At 31.0% G+C, this 23,967-nt stretch overlaps 1 protein-coding gene across 2 annotated transcripts in view; it reads right to left on the bottom strand.

Annotated features, from left to right (window-relative positions):
- Window positions 1-23,967, bottom strand: part of LOC124536436 (GTPase-activating Rap/Ran-GAP domain-like protein 3) — a 228,422-nt gene that overhangs the window by 148,357 nt on the left and 56,098 nt on the right. The window contains exon 3 of one of the 2 annotated variants that reach the window (XM_047112988.1): window positions 3,192-3,297. In XM_047112988.1, coding sequence (XP_046968944.1) covers window positions 3,192-3,297 — 106 coding nt within the window. Of the gene's footprint in view, window positions 1-3,191; window positions 3,298-23,967 lie in introns of those variants that run through there. The other variant, XM_047112996.1, reaches the window with a different exon arrangement.

Below are 23,967 nucleotides of genomic sequence, written 5' to 3' on the forward strand. Positions count from 1 at the left end.
CTCCATGGTTAGAGACAAGAGTGTATAATGGGATAATGTTTTTTTTTTTACTGTGTAAATGTATAATTTTGCAAAGGCAGCTACTGGTTATTTGGTAGCCCACATATAATAAGATTAGAGTATATGTTTGTAATATTAAAATGACCGCTTTTTACTAAATGCATATATACATATGTATGTATACACGGTACAAATACAAAAAATATTTTTTTTACAATTTTTGTTTGTCTGTCTATCTGTCTATTTGTCCCGCCTAATCTCTGGAAGACCTTTACCGATTTTGACGGGACTTTAACTGGCACTGATCTTATCTAAGACCATAACTTTTTTGTTAAATTAAAACGCGCTCGAAGTCAAGGGCACAGCTGGTCTTATATAAATCTAAATATTGAAAGAATACAATAGATAGAATTCACGAGTTTATATTTTTCCCAAGTAATATTTATAGATTAATGAAGTAACGAGGTTATGATAGTATACATTTAACAAAAGCTCCGTAATTCCTCGGGCAATAATTTTCTATGGAAGGATTACTCCTCACGGGATAATAAATTTTCGACGTTGAGTTTATTTAACTAAGGCAATAACCCTTCCTTTATTAACATAATGTTCGGTTAATACATTTCTTATGTTTAATTGTGCTAGCTTTGGAGTTAATGGAATCAATTAAGAAAGGCCTTATTCAAGCTCTTTCACATTTACAAATAAAGGAAACTGACCCCAACCTAAGATATCAATTCTGTACTATTATTACTGAATGAAAGTGGTGTAGATGTTGTATCACTACTTCGACGTCACACTATTAATCACGGAGACTTGAACAAATGATACAGAGACACATCTTGTTGGGTATGAACTTTTATATCCATTCCAAAAGATTTTTATCTTCGTGCTGATATTCGTATAACTAAAATTTGGATGATACGGTTTTAAACGAAAACGACATTTAGGCCCCGAGGTGAAATAGAATAGAAATTGGTTTATAAATTTCCTACGAAGTTTTTTTGAAGATTGCTACTAGGCCACCCGTCGTAACTGGACACCTATAAAAGTAGGCATTGTAGAAAATATTAACCATCTCTTGCATCACCGATACGCCACCAATCTTGGAATCTAGTTTACTTCAACAAGTATAGATATATAATAGATATTATATCATTATATAACTGATATTCTACCGCCAAACAGCAGTACCCAGTATTGTTGTGTTAAGATTTAATGGGGAGTGACCCAGTATAACTACAAGCAGCTTGGTGGCATCTTGGTGATGTAAGGAATCATCCATCTACCAAATTAGCTCGTTTGCCTACTATTATCATAATAATAATTCGTTATGGCCCTTTGCTTAGTGACACTTGCCCTCTCAGTTTTCCGAACGGAACGCTACAATACTAAATATTGCTTTTTGGTGGTAGAATATGTAATGATTGGATGGTAAATTTTCAGATGATTTTATCAAAAATAAACACTTCAAGTTTGAAGTTACAGACTCTTATATTTTAGAACGTCGATGACACGAACTCTGCATATTAAAATGAGTTAATTCGTAAAAACAACAAAGAAGTTAGATACTTGTTATAATTGAGTAGCTAGTAGATTAAAGTGACATTAAAGTAAGAAACGCCTATTGCATATTAATTTATCGGATTCTTCCGATGATTGAACGATGATAACTTTGTTATCTACTCCACTGTTTCTGACCTACAATTAAAACTTTATCTGGGCTTAACGAGTATTAAGGAATAAACTCATATACTCCTAAATATTGGCTTCATTATAGACAAAAGTTTCAATCGACCTAGAAGTTTTTTGTAGTATTACGTATTATTTTTATCTATATCAATAAAATATTATTATTACAGGGCTTTCAAAAACATTTATAATTACTTAATTGATTAAACGCTTTAAATATCAAATTAGTTTTTTCGAACTATTTAGATATTTTAATTTTTTTATACCATTCTGAATATTGATAGAAACAGAATGATAGACGGTCAAACAGCATGCTTTAAAAAAACATTATTTATATATTTATTTTATAGATTTACAAAATGCGAGCCGTACAATAAGCTGCACGAGCACCCTTACTTGACAAATATCATGATAGAGTTAGCTTATTTGACCAAACTAATTATATCGGTCGAAATATCATTTAAATCCCCACAATAGTTTTTGAGACAAGCGCATTCTGATGTTAATAAAGTTATACTAGTTGATGTTTGCGACTTCTCTTGCGTTCTAGGCATTGGTAGTTAGGTATTAGGCATAAGTCGCCTATATCATTTTTAGGATTTTTAATCATCAAATATGATTCAGTAGTTTGGTTAAGAAAGGACTAGTAACAGACATACTTACTTTCTCATTTATAATATTAGTATATATAAGTACCCTTTTCTCTGTATATAAATTCAAATGTAAAAGTTTTATCTCATCCAAAGTTATATCACAAACAAAAAATATTTTACGAACTCCGCTAGAAGCTACGAAACCGTTGACCTCTTTGTGAGACCTTACTGAATATTAAATAGAGCTTAACTGTTGAATGTAGGCACAGAAATATTTATCAACGGGCAATTTTAGTTATCATTTTATATAGGACAATTTTGTTTTAATATTATTTTAACGTTTCAGCTACGTAAAAATGTACGCTGTGCTAACGGTTAAAATAAACGAATCCCAAGTTAATCCCTTTATTCAAAGCGTTGATGGACAATGTTAATTAAATATATACACTTTTTTCGTTTTTATTAAGAAAATTTACACAATATATTTTCAGCTACAATACGATTTTCTTAAAGAATAATTTCGCTTACATTTACAATGAATGATATATAATTTTAATTTAATTCTTCGTCATGTTTTTAATATTAAACTTTCATTATGTATTTATGATATAGTGTTTGAAATAGTAAATTGTATGCATACTAGAATATATATCTTAGTTCGCTCACTCACTAAAACGGGACCTGTGTTTTGGACTCTGTGCGAAGTTATATGTCTTTATAACATGAAAATACCATTCAATTAATCACCATTCAATAGTTCAAATTGAATCCATATACGTGTGGCTCTATCAAAACTACGGTAAGGATACGGAAGGAGATTGGTTTACCCTTCGAATATAACTGAGAAATTTAAACTATACTAATTTGTTTATTTAGGAAGTAGTATTAAAAATGTAAGCTACTCACTGACTATCGACAGTCAAAGCGCGTCGGGGTGGAGGCACCAAGGCTACCGGCCACGCCGCTTGTACCAACGATTCTCTTACGAAGTGTTCCCAAGATGGTGATGTTCCTGAAACAAGTTATACGATAAAAGTTACTAGAAGTTTCAGCTACTTTTGAAAACTCAGGCAATTATTACGCATAAAAATACCATATTATATATTATATATTCTGGAATCAAATTAAATGACGACGCTGTAAATTATGTTCATTACTTTTTTACATACATTATTTAAGTTGAATAAAATGTGTTTTAAAGTAATATTTACAAAGTTATACAAATTTACCCTTTAAACAACTCCGTTATATAATAGAACTGGCTAAACAAACCTTTTAAAATTTTAATATAACCAAAAGCAGATTAAACAGTATTTGTAATAGTAATTGATATTTATAACAAGTTTAACGTACACAATAAGTCAAAGAACGATCTTCGGTATCAGATATCATAGTTATCAGTTTACAGCTGAAAAACTATTTTAAATTTAATTAGACGAAGTAAATAAGTGTTTTTTGTTAAAAACTAGGTTATCTGGGAAAAAGAGTACTCGTCAGATATTCTACTGCCAAATGACAAATATTGTTGAGTTTCAGTTTAATTTCTCTCAAGTTTGGCGGTGTATTGGCAAAGGAATTGTTAATATATATTACAGCGTTGATTCTATCGGTGGTGACCACTTACCATCAGATGACCCGTTTGTCATTCCACCAACCGATGCAATTAAAAAACTAAATTTAAAAATAACTTACACATTTATTAATAGACTATTAAAAACCAGAAACTTTCCGAGTAAGTATTTAAATGGTATCAATTTGACCTCTTTGCCTATTAAACTCTTTGTATGAACGCTACCGGTTCGATAACAAAGGATAAGTGTTCCTATTGATCTTCATTCCTTTTTCAAATGGATTAAATCCAGTTATTCGAAACCCGCTTTGAATCCCGAGTGCCTTAATTTCGGCCAAATGATTATCCAATCGCTTAGGAAAACGGTTCAGAATAAATCCACATGTTGTACGAAAAATATATCTGAATACATTAACACTTTATGATGAGTGAATACAAATTTGATTCAATATGATATAAGCTGAATTGTATTATGGTTGGAATTTGAGAATTGCTTGCTTCATTTAATATACTGGTTATAAGTATTTAATTAAATTAAATCAATTTTAATAATAATAGCTCAATAGTTAAAAAATGGTCTTCACGTCAGTGTCATAGACTTAAGTCGTCATCTTAAATTATTTAAATAATTCCTATCATATTTAAATATTAATTCTTTTTTTAATCAACCGCAAAATAAGTTTATACTTTAAAGGATTATTTTATTTATCTACAAAATAATGTTTACTTTAAAATTGTATTCTATGCGTTCGCGTATTGTATGTACATTTGATTGATTTGAACAGTTTTACGGTTGTTGGCGCGTGGGTGGAGATTTCTGTCATAACACCATTAACGTACAATAAGTGAGATGAATGTTATCGTTTATAGAAAATAAGTGCAGTATATACCATTTGAGTTGGTAAACAATAAATACTTAATAACAAACTCTTGTAAGTAAATTACTTTTTTCCTCTATAAAGTTCTAAATTACATAAATTTTTCCCAGCTACATATTACCCTGGCTTAATTGCACACACCTGCAAATTTCACGAGTCCTAGAGTTTCCGGCTGATTAATTTACACTGCATTTGCGTCTGAGAGCAGCCTTGACACGCCTGGAATTATGTACAAAATCTGCAATGCGACCGAGAGGCCAATTTTGTAGCTAATCGAGTTATGTCATTGTGTTTAACAGCTTTTCATGCCAGCGGTTTATTCCATCCCTATACTCTCTCGTACACACCAATTATGGGGTAGGTATTCATTATTAGTTCTAATTATGATAGAAAAATAACCAAGTAATTATCAGCAAAAGCCTGTAAATTTTCCACTATTCTGTTCTGCAGAGTTGTTGGAAATTTTATATTGATACAATATTCAAAGTCGGCAACATTGAGGAAGAAAATATGATTTCGATCTTAATGCAGATTATAAAACGAAAAATAAATATAGGCTTTAAAATTTAAAATCAAATCAATGTTGAAATTATATTTAATATAACAATACAATAAAGGTACATATTTCGATAAATTTTACAAAATAATAAAAGCATGTTTAGGTATAGTTTAAACATATTTGTAGTTTATTAGAAGTTCAATATGTTTTCAAAATGGATTTAGAAAGCATATTAAACTTTATTATTTATGAATACTTGCATTTCATGAAATATTTTGCGTCCCAAAAAAGTATAATCGTTTATTAATCGTTTCAATTTTGCGTACTTTGTTACTTTATCTAAATCCCAATGAGATTTTATTTTAATTTACTTTATTTTAAATTACCTAATGGCTCAATGGTCTAAAAAAGAAAGTAATGATAAGTCAATATTCTAAACTAAAATACTCATCGAAAATATTATTGATATATATGTTTATTGTGAATAATATATATTGTAATGAATTGTATATAAGTTTTTGTATAATACGTAATTAAAATAAAAGATACAGTTAAGTTGAGACAAATTAGTATCGTTGCTCTTACCCAAAATGATATCCGACTTCAGATTAAACAGTTTCCAAGTTTTTCAACGAGAATGCCGTTGAAATGTGCCCTCAGCTACAATGTCTTTGTGTGAATCTTTTAAATACTTTCCCGCATACTTCCCCAACATGCTGACGTACTCTCTGGCGTATTCGTCTGAATAATATTAGAACTATTATCATACATATGTATATCTAAACTCTATACAAAGTAAACGCATACATATCATGTCATAATAAAACTTTTTAAGAGGGATGTTGAAATATGTTTTATAAAAGGATTTATAGGGACTTATTGTAAGAGGATACGACTTATTCTATGAGGATACGTATTATTTCGATACATAGTAATTTGATTGAATTGAACAGAGTTCTATATTTAATAACCAACGATACCTACCTAGAACCATACCAATGCTAAATACTCTGTACCTTGATATAACAATTTATGATTTAATAGATTCGTGTTTTATTTCAGTCTTATATCATTGCCGCATAACATAATATTGCCGCAATCATCACAGCGATAGCCGTGAGCTGGGTTGAATAAATCATATTTGTTTCGTTTGTCAACCGACTTCCAAAAGGAGGAGGTTATCAATTCGTCTGTATTTTTTTTTTTTTTTTTTTTTTTGTTTTTTTTTTTTATGTTTGTTACCTCATAACTTTTCACTGGGTGGACCGATTTTGATAATTTTTTTTTTGTTTGAAAGGTAGTGCTTCCCGTGGGGTCCCATTTTTTTTATTTTTTTTTCCGATGATGGTATCCATGTGAAAACGACATAAGTCTTAAATTTGCCTTATGTATATGCGCGACAAATAGGTGAATAACTGAAAATCACGTTAACCAATTTTGGTAATTCTTTTTTTATTATAAAATATATACTTCTAGGGTAATTTGGTGAAAGTTTGGTAAGGTTCTGAGCACAGGATCCATGACAAAGTAACGGAACGGAAGGGAACGGAACAATTCTGAGGAGCACGTTAGCGATACTCGGTCGAATCTTTTATTTATAGGTTATTTGGATATTTGAGTCACCTTCCGTAATGTGGTTATGTTTATGTAATAATCATAGTCGAATATTATAATCAACTAGCTACCCACCCCGGCTTCGCACGGGTGCAATACTGATACTAAATATACTACAGAATTTGTTTATATACGACATCACATCGCAAACTTCTAAAATTATCAGTGTTTCTTTACTATATTGTTCATGTATTATATACACAAACCTTCCCCTTGAATCACACTATCTTTTAAAAAAAACCGCATCAAAATCCGTTGCGTAGATTTAAAGATATAGGGACAGAGAAAGCGACTTTGTTTTATACTATGTAGTGATGGAACTCCTATACGGCTCGCAGTTAGGGTGCGATATGGGGCAGAATTTCTTACTATCTTTAATCAAATTTTGTGTATGTGATGTGATGTCATATGGTGTACGAAATATAGTTGGTCTTTTTCAAAGTTTTTTTGCTGAGTTCGATTACAGCTCTTTCGAGGGATCCTTGTAGTTTACGCCGCGTGACGTATTAAATCCGCATTTTCGAAAGTCTATTTTTGCTTTATTCGCAAGTTTCCTTTGAAATTGTCCTCGAAGTAGTTTCTGACTCATATAAACGGAACGCTTAATCTATCCATATTAAAAAAAAATAGTTAGTCAACATCAGCTTCACTTAAAATCAAAAAATAAATAAAATTTTAACAAAAAGAAAAACCGACTTCAAACAAAACACTATTTTAAAACAAATGAATATGCACGAAAAAGTAATAAAAATAATTGCGTATTCAACATATTTTTTAGAGTCTTCCTAAGTTAAATGAAATGAAAAATATTAGACTACTTAAAAGTCGATTAACGATTATATCATGTAGTTATAATTATTGTTATATTTGGAGTCGGTGTCAGCCAATAAAACCCTACAGTATATCTATCAAAAAAACAATACGAGAATACTTTAACAAATATGTTTTTTACAAATTACCTTTTACACAATAATATACTGGATCAATCAAGGGGCTCGTATCGCTTCTTTCTTTTGATTGTTGGGGCAAGGGCACCGTGGCTGACACCGGCTCCAAATATGTCAATAACTATAACTACATGATATAATCGTTAATCGACTTTTAAGTAGTCTAATATTTTTCATTTCATTTAACTTAGGAAGACTCTAAAAAATATGTTGAATACGCAATTATTTTTATTACTTTTTCGTGCATATTCATTTGTTTTAAAATAGTGTTTTGTTTGAAGTCGGTTTTTCTTTTTGTTAAAATTTTATTTATGTAGATATTTGTCACCATATATGGGACTATCCTTATTTATCACCGTGCTTTCAGTTACGTGATATTATTAAATGTTAAAAATTGTTAAATATAACACCGGTTATCACAAAAGAGATACCCAATGACAATAAATATATAATAACAGCCTGTAAATTCCCACTTCTGGGCTAAAGGCCTCCTCTCCCTTTAAAGAGAACGTTTTTGGAACATATTCCACCACGCTGTTCCAATGCGGGTTGGTGGAATACACATGTGGCAGAATTTCTGAGAAATTTTTGTCACATGCAGGTTTCGATGTTTTCCTCACGATGTTTTCCTTCACCGCTGAGCACGAGATGACAATCTTCCAATTTTAAAAGTTAAAACTTGATTTAAAGTCGAGCAGTCGGTAAGGTCAAGAATAGAAAAGAAAAGAAAGTTACAGTTTCCTTAAAAGCCGGTGGTAGATTCTTGAATCAATAACCATCTATTTTCAATGTTTGAGGGGCCTGTTACTCTGGTTCATTTTTACGAGAATCGTTATAATGAGTATTTAAGACGTATCAACATTGAAAAAACCGATATACAAACTAATTTTCGTATTTTAATATTATTAAGCAATATTCATTAGTTAATTCATAGTAATTGTAGCCTCAATGATACACAAATAATAAAAAAAATAGTTACTGTACAATTAATAACCGCATTGAATGATGGCAAGAATGCTAGCAGCATTTCCCAGTTGAATCGCAATTCCGTCACACCACTGGCAGGTATTCAATCGTTTAAAGGAGAATATTTGCATTTTATATACATATGTTGTAGAATTTCACAGGATACATGGAGGTTACCTCACAATTTTCCTTCCCTGCTGACTACGGAATACATTATAAACATAAATTAAGTTCGTGACAATTCAGTAATGGAACCAGCAATTGCTTTACATTAACGTCACCTAACCTCCGAGATTTTAATTAATATTAATGATTATTACTGCATAACAATTGCATACATTAGCAAATGTTTGGGTTGTGTAACAAACATTTGAATTAATAATGATCAGATACTCTTGCTACTGCATCTTAAGCTGGATCAACAGATCACTAATTATACAATAACATTGCTTCTGGCCAACACTTATTATAAATAACTATTAATTCACTATTTCATAAATAACAACATAGCCGGAAGTAAACATGAACAATGAGAAATATGAAAGAGATTATTATTATCAAATCCAGAAAACAGCAATAAAAATCCAGTTTGCTACACTTTAAGGTATCACTAACAAACACAGTGTATCTGACAGTAGTAAAATGAAACCTTTAAACAACCGCATATGATAAACCAAAAACGAAATTTAAAAGTGAAGTTAAATGCTGGTTTTGCATCAACTTCTCATAGCATTTCATGCTCTTTGTAAAATTCGACATACTCAAAATTGTATTGCATTTCCTAGAGCTGTGCATATTCCAATTAAATGACATGAGTTATTCTCATGTTATATTTATTTATTTATTTATGTTTATCAACAGTTGTTACAATATAAAACTTACTATAGGTACAATTAAAATAAACAAAATATCAAACGCAATTGTACAACTAATTATAGATAAACACTGCATGCTTATTTAAAAACTTATAAACTATGTGCTTAAAATACTTAAAATCAGTTAGACTATGTAAAATATAAATGTAAAACAATAAAGAGAAAACAAAACATAGGGAAAAAGAACAATCACCTTAAATAACAGAGACCTTACTTAATTAAAAAAAAAAAAAATACGAAAAATCTACATATACTATACAAACGAAAAAACTATACGATACAAAAATCTGAACTACTAGTAATATTGGCTTAGGGTACTTTAAGTATCTTTTTAATTTTTTTGCGAATATATATATTATATATATTTCATAAATGTATAGTTTCTTTTGGAATTCGCTCACTCTATTCAAGTACTAATACACGCCACTGCCAGGCGAGCCTTGTACAACAACAGTATAAGTAGATAAGTGGTATAACATCATTTCATGCTGTTAAATAGATTACCAACTGCTCCCGACACACATATCACGGTGAATCCGAAGCATTCTCAGGAAATAGACTACGGACGGGCAGCAGATAAATTTTAAAATCGTTGATGGAGTTTTCTTGGAAGAGAAAAATAATATTGTTCTCATTCGATTCCCAAAGGTAATACAGAGGAAAAATGGTAAAAGGCGTTTATTTTATGTACTTACATAAGTTATATTTTCCGTTCAAAGTAATTGGAGAATTCCGGTGATTAGTTGTGTAAAGATACTTATCAAATATTTAATTAATACGTTGCTAGTTTTTTATATCAAATTAAAATTGTTATATGTGCTAATGAGAGCAACATTTTTTAATGGTTAAAGTTTATGTGTGCCTGTGGACAAAGCCGACCAAGTTAACGTACAGAATTAAATAGATACTAAATTATAACCATTACTAAAATTAACAAATAAATACACATAAAGAAATTATAGTGCTTATTTGTAATAAGTATTAAAATACAAGGCACATATATCCAATTTTTATTACCAATTTTTGTTCGATTTTTTATACCGTCTAATCTTTAGAAATGCTGAACTGATCTTGACGAAACTATCACTGGTAGAAAGCTGATGTTATTAGGAGTAACTTAGCTAACAATAACACTTTTGGTTAATTCAAAAATCCATGAAATCGCAGACCCTAATTAGCTAGTAATATTTTTAGGCGTTATAATAATTAGAAATATTTTGAGCAAAACGTGGCTAGTATATATTCATTAAAATACATCTATAATTAAATTTACTTCAATAATATTTTGAGTTTGATAAATTACATATAAGTAATATTATACGTCAAAAACGTATTACAGCAGAAGTTTGTTCAAACAGAAAGTTGGGTTGAAAAACTTTGAGCTTATAAGAAAGCATGAGTAATGGTCTTAGTAGAATCAAAGAACAATAGTACTCAGAAAAATGTAAGTTTAAAGTACGAGTATAGTTAATTTATTTCATTTGGACTTTCATTGTAATAAAAATAACTCTAAAGTAGTAAAAAAAAAGTAAAGTTATAGCCTGTAAATTTCCCACTGCTGGACTAAGCCTCCTCTCTCATTAAGGAGAGGGTTTGGAACATATTCCAACACGCTGTTTCATTGCGGGTTGGTGGAATGCACATATGTCAGAATTTCTATTAAATTAGACACATGCGGGTTAGGAATTATAAACACAAATTAAGCACATATATATAGTGGTGGTTGCCTGGGTTTGAACCCGAAATCATCGGTTAAGATGCACGCGTTCTAACCACTGGGCCATCTCAGCTTAAAACTCTAAAGTAACAGTACAAATTAACTACCTATGAAAATATATTATGTATATTAAACTAAACGGTATATGGTAAGTCTGCATGAAACAGACTTGGCACCGACTTTTGTCGTACCGATATCTGTAAAGACTTACGAATCTGAGTAAAAAAGTCTATCTACAAAATAGATGTACAGACTTCTCATTACCTCCGACATTTAGTTTTGAGGATGCAGAGTTTTAGAAACAATTTTCTTAGCGATATCGTTGCAAACTTCGGTGTGAATAGTTCTAATGAGAGTCTGTTCTCCTACTGTCTGCGCTGCTGAGTTGCAAAGACAAAATTCAATAGAAATGTATCCTGTCTATAACGATGATGATCCTGGTTTCGTTCTGACCGATTTCAAATGTAGTGGACAATTTCAAAGGAGTCCGGCCAATTAAGGAGGACAAAAACAGTTGCACTCATTATTCTTTCACTCTGATAATTCATTAGGTTGACGGAGCTGATACGACCGGAAAGAGCGCAGAACCAATGGCTTTACGTACTTTCCAAGTGGATACACACTTTCAACTTCCAGAATCTCAATAAGCCAATCGGTTTATTCTATAGTTTGAACAAATAACCTCAGAATGTGTGGCCTATGATACATATTAATTTCAGAGAAGTTTATGTGATACAGCGCTACGTCGTAGGGACTTAGAAAAATAAAAATCTTCGCCAAAAAAAGTAAATATATGAATACTTATTAGAGAGAATGATAAAAATTTTAAAATCTTAAAGTTAACTAATTATTTACTTTTATCAATTAATTATATTGTATGAAATGCTTCGATAGTCTTGTAAAGAATTTGGTACCTATCACGTGGCCCTTACTCCGTCTAAGGGAGGAAAAAGAGAAAAGTAAACTAACTTGTAATATTCTGCGTAATAGACAACCTCTGCTGAGATAGGTAGCCAAACCTGTTACATAAATCCAAAGATAGAATACTCCATCACTAACGGTACATCGATCACGTTGTCCATCTGTCCAAGAATCTAAAGATTTCCAAACTATTCTTGTTTTTTAAGTTACACTATTTAGCCGCTAGCACAATACGATTAATAGCTTAACGGCTTATATGAATAACACATAAAAATACCTTTAAAAACGCTTTACACTCAACGACCTCCATTAGTATGACATGCCTGATAAAAAAACACATATAAATTTCATTATACAAAAGCACAACGAGCGTGAATAAAATGCTGTTAAAAAATATTTACACCACAATAGGTATACAATTACAAAACTCGTGGAGCTTATACTTGTTGACTTTCAGGAAGGATTATTATTGTTATAATAATTGTATTTAACTAACATAACTTTGTATTTTAAATGTTAGAAAAGTGTAACTGCTGAGCTTCTTGCCGATTGCTTGTTCGGTCAGAATCTACATTTCGAAAGAATAACGTTTCATACAGCTTATGATGACTTGTCTAAGCCTATTTGATTGATTTTGTCCTTGAATATTTAAACATATTTCATGATATATTTGATACAGTGATCAAAATCCTTTTTTAAAGTCATAATCACACTGTCTGCACGTTTACGTTGTTACATTTAGTAAGTGGTAATTTCCTAGTGGACAAACTATTGTTATAAATTAACGTTACTATGGCTTAAACCAAACAGCAGAAAATTACCAAATGTATAGTTCACTATTTGACCTCCAAGTATTCTTTTTGTAAATCAAATAACCAAGTTGTAGTATGTATGTATATTTTTTGCTAATTCAATTTTATCGCGACGGGCCGGCGGGATTTCGCAATTCATCAGGGTGACAACGACATTAAATTATTTAACAAAATGAGTAATGAGTCATTAGTGAAATTCCTCACGTGAATAATGTCTTCAAGGGTACAAAAGCTCGTATTAGCTAATTATTATATTTTAACTAAATGCGGTTAATATTTTATATAGAACAGAATAATATTTATGATGAATATATTTGTAATTCAGTAGTACAGTTGGTTTGGTGGAGCTAATCATTTTCTTGCCAATTCGCTGCCATTTTGTGAGTGGTTTCGTTTCTAGTCTATATATTAATCTAAAATTAAACTTTGCTTTAGAATTAGCGTTAATTATTTTCAAAAACATATAAATTAACTCGTCAAAAGCTACTCAGATTCCTAATATATTTATTTATTTCTCTTTTCAAATAATATTTTTCTTTATATACTTAATATACGTGTAGCTATTGTTTTTTATAAAATAATATTCATAAGAAATAAAACATAGGTATAACATTAATGTTTTAAACTTTATCTCAAGAAATAAACAATTCAAGGCAATAATGGAATACGGTCCTAACTTGCCAATACAAATGTGTGACACGTGATTCTTGTAGCTTCTCTGTACAAGATATTCTAGTAAAATTGTTCTTTCTCGGCTTTTTAAAAAGTATCTTTTTTATACGCTTTTAAAAAATAAACCGTTAAACCAACCAATTTTTGGAAATTTGTATGAAAAGATAAATATAATTTTAAACAGATTACATTTAAACAAGAGTATTATGTTTCAGTTTGTACAAACGTTAGTTTATTAAAATAGTATCTAATTAAATATATTTCTTCTAAAACTTATTTTTCTGCTACCACTTACTTACAATAGAAGCAAAGCTAGGAGAAATAAAACAAGTAGTAATTTGCCAACTCGTGCAAGCTTGTTGCGCAAATACGATGTAATCTCGTGAAATATTGGTTCAAGTGTTTTAGACCTTTAGGAGGAATAAATCCGTTTATCAGCTTTGACGCGTAAATGTAAAATTTTAATCAGAAAATGTGTTCGGAAGTTCTATTATAATTATTGAAAAAAGTTCATTAAATTATAATTTTACACTTCGCCTTATTGCCTCCACTGATGACAATATACGATGCCAAGAATCGGATTTATCATTAAACGGGGAAATGCTTCTGGCATTCTTACCACCATTCCAAGTGGTCAAGATTTACACAGTAGCTGTTCTTAATTAATATTTATTCATATTTAAAGGCCTAATGTTAACAATTCATATGTAAATAAAATCAGTTACATTTTTTAATGTAAAATTGTACATGATTTGAATTATCATTCACTTCAAGCATTGATATTATCATAGATATATGTAATTCGTTGTATCGAATAATTAAAAGACACTAAAAAGTTTTTCAAGCCGCGATTTGAGTTACGAAACATTTCGTTCTCCGAATTGCAAGAAAGATATGGCGAAGTAATCTACATCTACCGTTCTCTGAGACATGTAATTCCGTCATCCCGCATTGGATCTACTTCGCAGATGAAGTTCAGAGTCCTTGTTCTTAACTAAATCCTTCTTTTTCTTCCAAGATGAGCTTTCCTTTAAATTCGTTCGCTATAGAGCATTTCCTCTGGAAAAATGAGCTATTTTTTATGTAAAGTAGAAATACGACGATTTTTGTCATTTTACAATAAATTGCCAATTATTTTTCTATAAATATCATATATTGGTGATAAACATTGACAGATAACTTATTGCTAGCTTTATATTTTTGTGTGAACCTTATGTTGAATGGACACGAAATCCATTTTTTAAATGGATACAATTTTAAATGGATGTTTGTTACTCTTTTACGCAGAAACGACTGAATGGATTTTAATGAAACTTTAAAATAACCCAGTTCTAGTTTGTATGTATATTTTTTCCTAATTCAATTTTATCCCGACGGGCCGACGGAATTTCGCAATTAATCAGGGTGGCAACGACATTAAATTATTTATATGATTTATATGAAAAGATAAATATTACATTTAAACAGAGTCATATGTTTCAGTTCGTACAAACGATAGTTTATTAAAATAGTATCTAATTTGTACGTAATTTTAGTTTACGCATAGGCTATAAACGCCTGGCCGCGGGAAATTCGCCGACGAAATATACATATATACGCGTGTACATTGCTATACGTTTGTTTCATTCATTCAAGACGCTTCGCCGTTCGCGCGAATATTCGCGTCCGCGAATATCCCGTGGCCAGGCGGTAACTAATAAATATATTGAGAAACAATCATCTCCTAAGTTTTGAGTGATGCAGATGGCGAAAACAAGTTGATATTAAAAATACACTTTTATATCAAAATAAAAATATATTTACTTGAGTATAACAAAAGCAGGTCATTTCTACATGTGATCTCTGTATTTGCATGTTCTAGTCTGAATTTAAATTCGACTCTAATAAAAAGCAAGCGGTACATAAAATAATGACGCTGTACAAGAGGTTAACAATAAAAAAGTTTAATGAAAAAAAGTTTTATCTATGTTTAAAATTCGTTGTAAGTACTCTTTTTATATAATAAAACGTATAATGATAAGTTCATATTTTAGATTATTAAGTAGTAAAGTAAGAGTCGAGATGGCCCAGTGGTTAGAACGCGTGCATCTTAACCGATGATTGCGGGTTCAAACCCAGGCAAGCACCGCTGATTCATGTGCTTAATTTGTCTTTATAATTCATCTCGTGCTCAGCGGTGAAGGAAAACATCGTGAGGAAACCTGCATGCGACAAATTTCATAGAAATTCTGCCACATGTGTATTCCACCAACCCGCATTGGAACAGCGTGGTGGAATATGTTCCAAACCTTCTCCTCAAGGGGAGAGGAGGCCTTTAGCCCAGCAGTGGGAATTTACAGGCTGCTGTTGTTTGTTGTTGTAAGTAGTAAAGTTCTTGTTTCAAGATATGTAATACGCATTCAAGCTTTACGTAAATAAAGTCATATAAGTGTATATACAAACAGATATCTTTATAAAAATATGTTACTCTAACACTATTACTATCTATAAAAAACTTAAAGATTTGTCAAAATTTGGACTTTTAAACCATAACTTCGGCTTTCTTTTCCCTACCCGTGTCCAATCTATTTGGGGGAGCAGCGTGTCTTTTCTCTCAATTCTCCGCTATCATTTATTCGTTACCTGATCATCACATCTATCTCACTCACACCCCTCCTTACACACTCCATCCATGTTTTCTTAGGTCACCTTCCCTTCCCTCCCTCTACGCTAATGCTCATCACTCTTTTAGTAACCTTTTTTTTAGTTCACTAGCCGAATTTAGAAATAAATATTTGTAAAAATCGTTTTTTATTTGAACTGAAAAAACATTGGAAAAAATATTTATAGTAATAATAAATAAATTATTTATGAAATACAGGTTCTTAATTAAAAATATATAGGATGCCGACTGTGTAATAAAATTACTAATGTTGTACATAAATGTTACTAAAAGTATATAAATAAAATTTCAAGGCAAAGAAAATGTAATAATCGTACAAATGATTGATGAAATTATTAACGTTAAAGATTGTTGATATACAAATTTCATACAAATTTAGGTGCTTATATAAATTACAACACGCCTATACAATGCTATTCGTGACTTTTGTTAATGAAGAAAGTTTGTTCAATTGCTAGAACATATGTACGGAATTTCGTAATACGAATTTTAGTAACCTAATGGATTATTCGTGTCAAACGCTTGACCTCCGTCATTCAAATATCAACCTCCTAGGACGTACGTACATTGTACACATGTTATATTTACACTGACAATGATATTTTATTTCATTAAGAAATTATATATTCCGTTTAGGAATAACACATTAACGTGTTAAAAGAATATTTACAACATTTCGAGTAGATATTCGACTTTTTATTTTAAGATATTATACTTTAATTTTGATATAATATTTAACCTGTTTATATTATACAATGCAAGTTGTTTTACAGGCAATAGTAATTCGGTCGTTACTAATGAGAAATTTAGGAAAAAAACGGATTCTGCCCCATTTAGAGTACTGCTATTTTGATTATGTTTTGGGATTAAATAAAAATATTGTTATCTGATCGTAAGCTGTCCGCACTAACAGAAATATTAACTATTTCTGACGCAGACACTACATGGTTACCAATGATAACAAAGATGTTATCCTTAACTTTTTTTCCCTATTGACAAAGTTTGTTGTAAATAATCATTATTGTACAAAACCAATACTGTACTTTATTGGATCGATCACAAACAATTACGCAATTCAGATAGCAACCAATCGCTCCGGATAAACTTTCTGGCTTGGATTAAAGAAATAAGCTGACTCAAGCAATTAGGACTATGACATTTACCAAGAAACCCCTACAACGCCACGGGAATTTTCATGTTTAATCGAAAATTTTCAACTAAGAATATTTATTATCTTTATGTATTTAATTTAATGTGACGATTGAAACAGCGGACGATCAGAGTGCTGTTAAAAATACTTTTTTGTAAAACTATGATAGGCGAGTCACTGTACACACAGCTAGCTAAAATTAAAACTCTCATTTTAGCTTAGCTGTAGTCGGGTAAAAAGGGAACAATAAAATTTCAAATCTCCGCCTCGGATTTGAGGTATTTTTTCCGAGCTGGAGATATATTTGATATTATGTAATGATAAATCTTAAGCCTAATATGTACACATATACAGCTTACGATATAATTTATCTCAACTAACTAGTCGTCAGTTTAATCCTTTGTACGAGAAACATATTTAAATATATAATTAATTTAATGTTTTCAGTCAAAGACTTGTATTTAGAAAACGTTTCTGAGTATTATTTGCCTCAAGGTCTTCCTTTATCTTTTACAACAAATGTCAGTAAAATTACACAAAAGAAATATAAGACATATTGCTTCTGATTTCTTAGGCTTTGTTATTTTATCCATGAACATGTTTTCTTCTGTTTAGTATCTTGTAATAAATAATATTTTTGCAGACTTTAATTACGAATATATAACAAGCGACCCAGCCCAGCTTTGCACGGATACAATTTTATGAGTAAAGGAAACTATAAGTTATATATACATAATATACGTCCTATATCCTTTAAATAACACTAAGAGATTATATAGGTTTATGTCAATGACATTTTTAGAATTTGATCATTTGAGCCGAAAAACAAATAACTTTTATCTTAAAACTTTAAAATATATTTACATTGTAATCTCTATTTTGTAGTTAAAGTTTAAATTAAAACTATAATTTAACGCTCCTCTCTAACCAAGTTTGCAGCCAAAAATTCTTGTTTAACTTTTATATTGAGATTCGACTTTAAAATTTTCAAATGTTCTTTTTGAGAAATATTCTCAAAATAAAGTTTTAAAATTATCTTAAAATTAAGACACAATAACATATTTGTATACTACAAATTCGATATAAGAAAACGACTAAAACTATAGTCACTTTCACACGAACATATGTGAAGTTTTGAAACTTTAAAAAGACGCTTCCATTTGAGATATTCACACATCTGGTTCGGCTAAATTTTAAAGTTTGACACTGATGATGACATCAACCTAAGCTAAGTTTAGATGTATCAAGCGATTCCTACTTTATAAGTAGGAATCGCTTATATAGAATTTAATATATTGTATACTCAATATTTTACAATACTCATTTTGAACGACGACTTGAGCCTAGCAAAAGGTGTACTCAGTTAAGGGAGTTTTATGAGAAAATAGTGCAAAAAATTTCGCGTCTCACATAATCAAATAATCTTGAAATTATGTCTGATTCATAGTAAGAAAAAAAAAACAAATTTATATTTTATTATAAAACCTTATTACACGAACTTTAGAAATAAAACTTAAAATTTTACGCGTTACTGTTAAATATGAGACGTAATAAAATACATCTAACGTTTACCTATCCTTGCTCTACATACACATTAAAAATTGTTAATGAATTCAACGAAAATCCAACTTTACCACACCCATAACCTAATTTGAATGGCACTACGGAACCTAAAGCATTTATCGACGGACAGTTCGTGATTGAAATACGAAATTCAGGGCTTATACAGCCGTTGAAAATTTTCCCATAGGAGGCTTTTTTAAAACTACGTATGAATAATGGATGTGTCACGTAGTTTTTAATATAAAATAGTAATCCCACTACTGGGCAAAGACGACTCTTTTTTTGGGACCAACTTTGAAAAATATTCCAATAAGTTGTTCTAAACAACAACAGCCTGTAAGTTTCCCACTGCTGAGTTAAGGCCTCTTCTCCCTTGAGGAGAACGCTTGGGACATATTCCACCACGCTGTTCCAATGAGGGCTGGTGGAATACACGTGTGGCAGAATTTCTATGAAATTAGACACATGCAGGTTTCCTCACGATGTTTTACCTCACCGCCGAGCACAAGATGAATTATAAACACCAATTAAGTACATGAATATTCAGCGGTGCTTGCCTGGTTTTGAACCCGCGATCGATTAAGATACACGCGTTCTAACTACTGGGCCATCTCGGCTTCATATTTTAATATAAAATAAAGTTTATTCCTAGAGGAATGTCTGAAAACCAACTTTACGTGGTTGTAGTTTTGTTTTAGTTGCGTTTTGTAGTTTCACATTTTCTTAGTTCAATCAGTTTCAGACAAACCTTATACTTTTTTTGTTGGAAAACAAACTTCTGTGTCCGAGAAGAAAAATATTTCTACGTCATATTTGATTTTAAACGCAATATGTTTATAAAGCGCTCCAAAACAAAACGATTCTGATGCAAAAAATATCATCCGACGCGTGTAAAAATGCACCGGTTCTTTCATTAAATAGGTACATTTACAGAACAACAATTACAAATTAGATGTTATATAACTGTTTGTGACACTAAATAAATGGATATAACTAAGCTGTCTAATGGAGTGTACATTATGGGCTTCGCTCATATTATGGTCGCGAACCCTTTACGCGCCCACATTACATTACCGCCTCGCTGAATAATAGCTCACATTTATTAACAAGAATAAAGAGTAATTGACCTTTAAGTGATAACTTTTATCATCAGTGAATATATCTGTTAAATCTATTGACAAATTATGTGAATTAAAATGGTGAACTTGAGTGTGATAAATTTTTGAGAAATGTTTAACGACTCACCCTACCCTATTAAGCATTGAAATGGCGTGGAAACTTCTACTTAGGAAGGCCCTTAACTGACAATGGAACATCGAAAATCAGAAAGAATTGTCACTTTACAACAACAACAACAACAGCTGGGCTAAAGGCCTCCTCTCCCTTTGAGGAGAAGGTTTGGAAAATATTCCACCACGCTGTTCCAATGCGGGTTGGTGGAATACACATGTGGCAGAATTTCTATGAATTTGTCACATGCAGGTTTCCTCACGATGTTTTCCTTCACCGCTGAGTAAGAGATGAATTATAAAGACAAATTAAGCACATGAATCAGCGGTGCTTGCCTGGGTTTGAACCCGCAATTATCGGTTAAGATGCACGCGTTCTAACCACTGGGCCATCTCGACTCGCTTATCACTTTAATGCCGCTTGTAAATATAACCTGGTATAATATAAAATAATAAATCGGTATGATATAGAAATAGATTAAAAAGTCGAAAGTCGCATCGAGAATTGATTACGCTGTACACACCCAAGTAATACTTTAATCCTTATGAGTTCAAGTCATAAGATAATAACCAACAACTAAGCTTCACTAGCTTTAATTCAAAGAAATATGGTCTAAGTTACAAATTTAATTTTAACTTGTGACATAAAACATGCAGTATATTCTAGAATAAGGCACGTATGTGGGATGTATGTGTTTGTGTTGAGTCCTCTTGCACAATATTTTATATGTCCAGTGACACTGCATACAGTACACAAATTAATACTTACCAAGTTACCAAGAATTTTATCACAATATATAACGTGAAAACATTTACTCTCGCATTTAAAATATAGCTACGCTTTATTTTAAAAATACTAGATTTTTATTTTTTTATAAATATATAGTCAAATGACTAAGTTACGTGCTAGTGTACACATGGAGGTTGAATAAATATTAAATAATAAATAAATATTGGACAACATCACGTAGATTACTCTGACCCCAATGTCAGAAGTAACGACGGTACCACAAACACCCAGACCCAAAACAACATAGAAAACTAATGAACTTTTTCTACATCGACTCGGCCGGGAATCGAACCCGGGATCAGAGTGTCGTACCCATGACGAATGCACTCATATTATCAAATAAACGTTATTTATAGATCTTATAAAACAAATGAAATGTTTCTAAAATTTTTAAAACTAAAACAATTAATATAAAGAACTATTTTGTCTATGACTTATTCATAGTAACTCATAAAACGAAATAATATCAAAACTATTTCTCTTTCTTTCCTTGTTTTAGGCCTTGTAATCTTTCTCATAAATATATGTATGAATATTCTAAGATATACGATGGCTCATGTACATGACAGAGGTAAGATTAATAGTAGTTAATATAATTATTCTTTTTGTAAAGCTCTTTTACATATAAATTATAATACACCTATTTAAATTTAAAACGATTTAAAGTCATGATTTATTATAATTCAAGCACATTTTTACATTTGCTTCATTCATATTTTTCATCAATTGGAATTTTATATTTTAAACTCTAATTTCCGGATATTATAACTTATATTTTCCGACACAAACAGAATAATTGAATAGACGCAAATAAAGAAAAAAAAGCCTGCAAAACTATAAACATAAATCATTATCGCTGTAATTCGACCTCTGTATGTGGTATAGCTATACACCACGTCGACCTAAGGCCTTTTAGACGTCGTTTAGTTAAACATTGATTTATAGCTTACTTTCATATCTGTTTTATAAAGAAAGAAGATTACACTTCCATATGACACCTTGAAAAATGAACAGCTTGAGTTAGAAGTTGGTGTAACCTACGTGGTCAGGACAATACAGCTGTACCTTTATTGCTACGCGTTCTTTTTCAAGATATGGTATTGAAGCCACTTGCAAGCACTTTATCACTGTCATTTTAAATATATATGAAATAAAATGACACTACTTAAAAATAAATGGCTGTTTCTACAAAGGACACTCATAGGATATCTTCTGAGCGAACTTACTAAGGTTATTATGATCTAGCTCACAACAACTGAGCCCAATACGATCCCTGCGCATTCATAACGATGCTAACATCCATCAAAATTAATGGATGTTATTTGCGAAGGACAATTTTCAACAAAGCTTGTGGAAATATAATTGATAGCTATTTGATTGAGTATGTCTACTGTGTACTTTTTATTTTATTAATAAATGTAATATTAATAGAAAGCCAAATACAAGAAAGACTGATCAGCCTAAATATAGAAAACCCTTTACCACGTTAAATTTATGATTGTACGAGAGCTTTAAAACGTCATTTTACAAAAAATTTAAACCGGTTCAGAATGCGGATTGCTCAGAATTAAACAGACAAGAAGCCCGATAGTTACTTTTTACCTTATAAAGTAATATTTGTACAAAAAAATGGTTTTTTTTCTAACATTATTTTATCACGAGCACATAATTTACTAATTATTTAATGTATTATTATTGCATGCGGAATTTTGTTATAGTATCAAATTTCCTATCCCCTAAGGGACGTATTGACTTTGTAAAGTAGGTATTACAACTTTGTCTTTAGTTCTCTTGTTTATATAATGTTATACTTAGGTTACATACAGCTTCTAACAAAATAATCGATCTATATATATAAAATCTTTGTCAATTATTTTAGTTAACATATCAATTTGATCTCGTATACTGAAGAGCCCTTTTTTTCTATATTCTACGATTACGAGTGATAATTTTGTATAATGAATAGCATACACTTCGAAAGAAGTCTGACTACCTACTAACTAAATTGATAGCGTATAATAATTGGACTGCAACATTGATATCTGACATCAGTCGACACTTCGATCGAAGAACAGAAAAGATTACCAATGTGACTCTTAACATTAAAATGATGTTCAATAACAACAACAACAGCCTATAAATTTCCCACTGCTGGACTAAGGCCTCCTCTCCCTTGGAGGAGAAAGTTTTAATAATGATCATAATATTCGAATTTAGAGAAAGAAACTTTCGATACCGATGTCGAACCACACTAGTAAACAACAAAATGTGGCATCTGACAGTTGCGATGTCAGGCGCGCCAGTCCGACAGCCATCGTATAAATTGAAAGTGCCTTAGGGGTATCAGACCCTAAAACTTATTGCTAAATTGTTGTATATAAGTCTTGATCTTATCTCTCAACTAGATGAACAAGAATTGCCACTAATTATAGTTTTACTCACATTAGTAACGTTCAATTTGTGTAATTATGTTACTAGCTACTTGATGCTGCTTCGCGCGGATGAAGTAGGAATTGTAGAGCTAGATCATAAAACAATTGGCATATTTTTCCGATAACAATCAAAGATTTAAGGCAAGTTAAACAAAAAATTATCAAATTCCTCATCACCAAACCTCAGCTCACGAATCATTTCGTACATTGGTAAAAATCCATTTGTAGATTTTATTTTACTTTTTTCTGACTAAGAGACAGATTGACGAGGCGAGACACAATTATATTACATATAGTCATTATTATATCAAAGATAAATATTTTAAATGAACCGTCTATGAATTTCATATTAATAATCAAATATAAAATAATAAATGTATTTAAG

This window comes from Vanessa cardui, chromosome 2 (genome assembly GCF_905220365.1).
Source record: "Vanessa cardui chromosome 2, ilVanCard2.1, whole genome shotgun sequence".
In the NCBI taxonomy this organism is placed as follows: domain Eukaryota; kingdom Metazoa; phylum Arthropoda; class Insecta; order Lepidoptera; family Nymphalidae; genus Vanessa; species Vanessa cardui.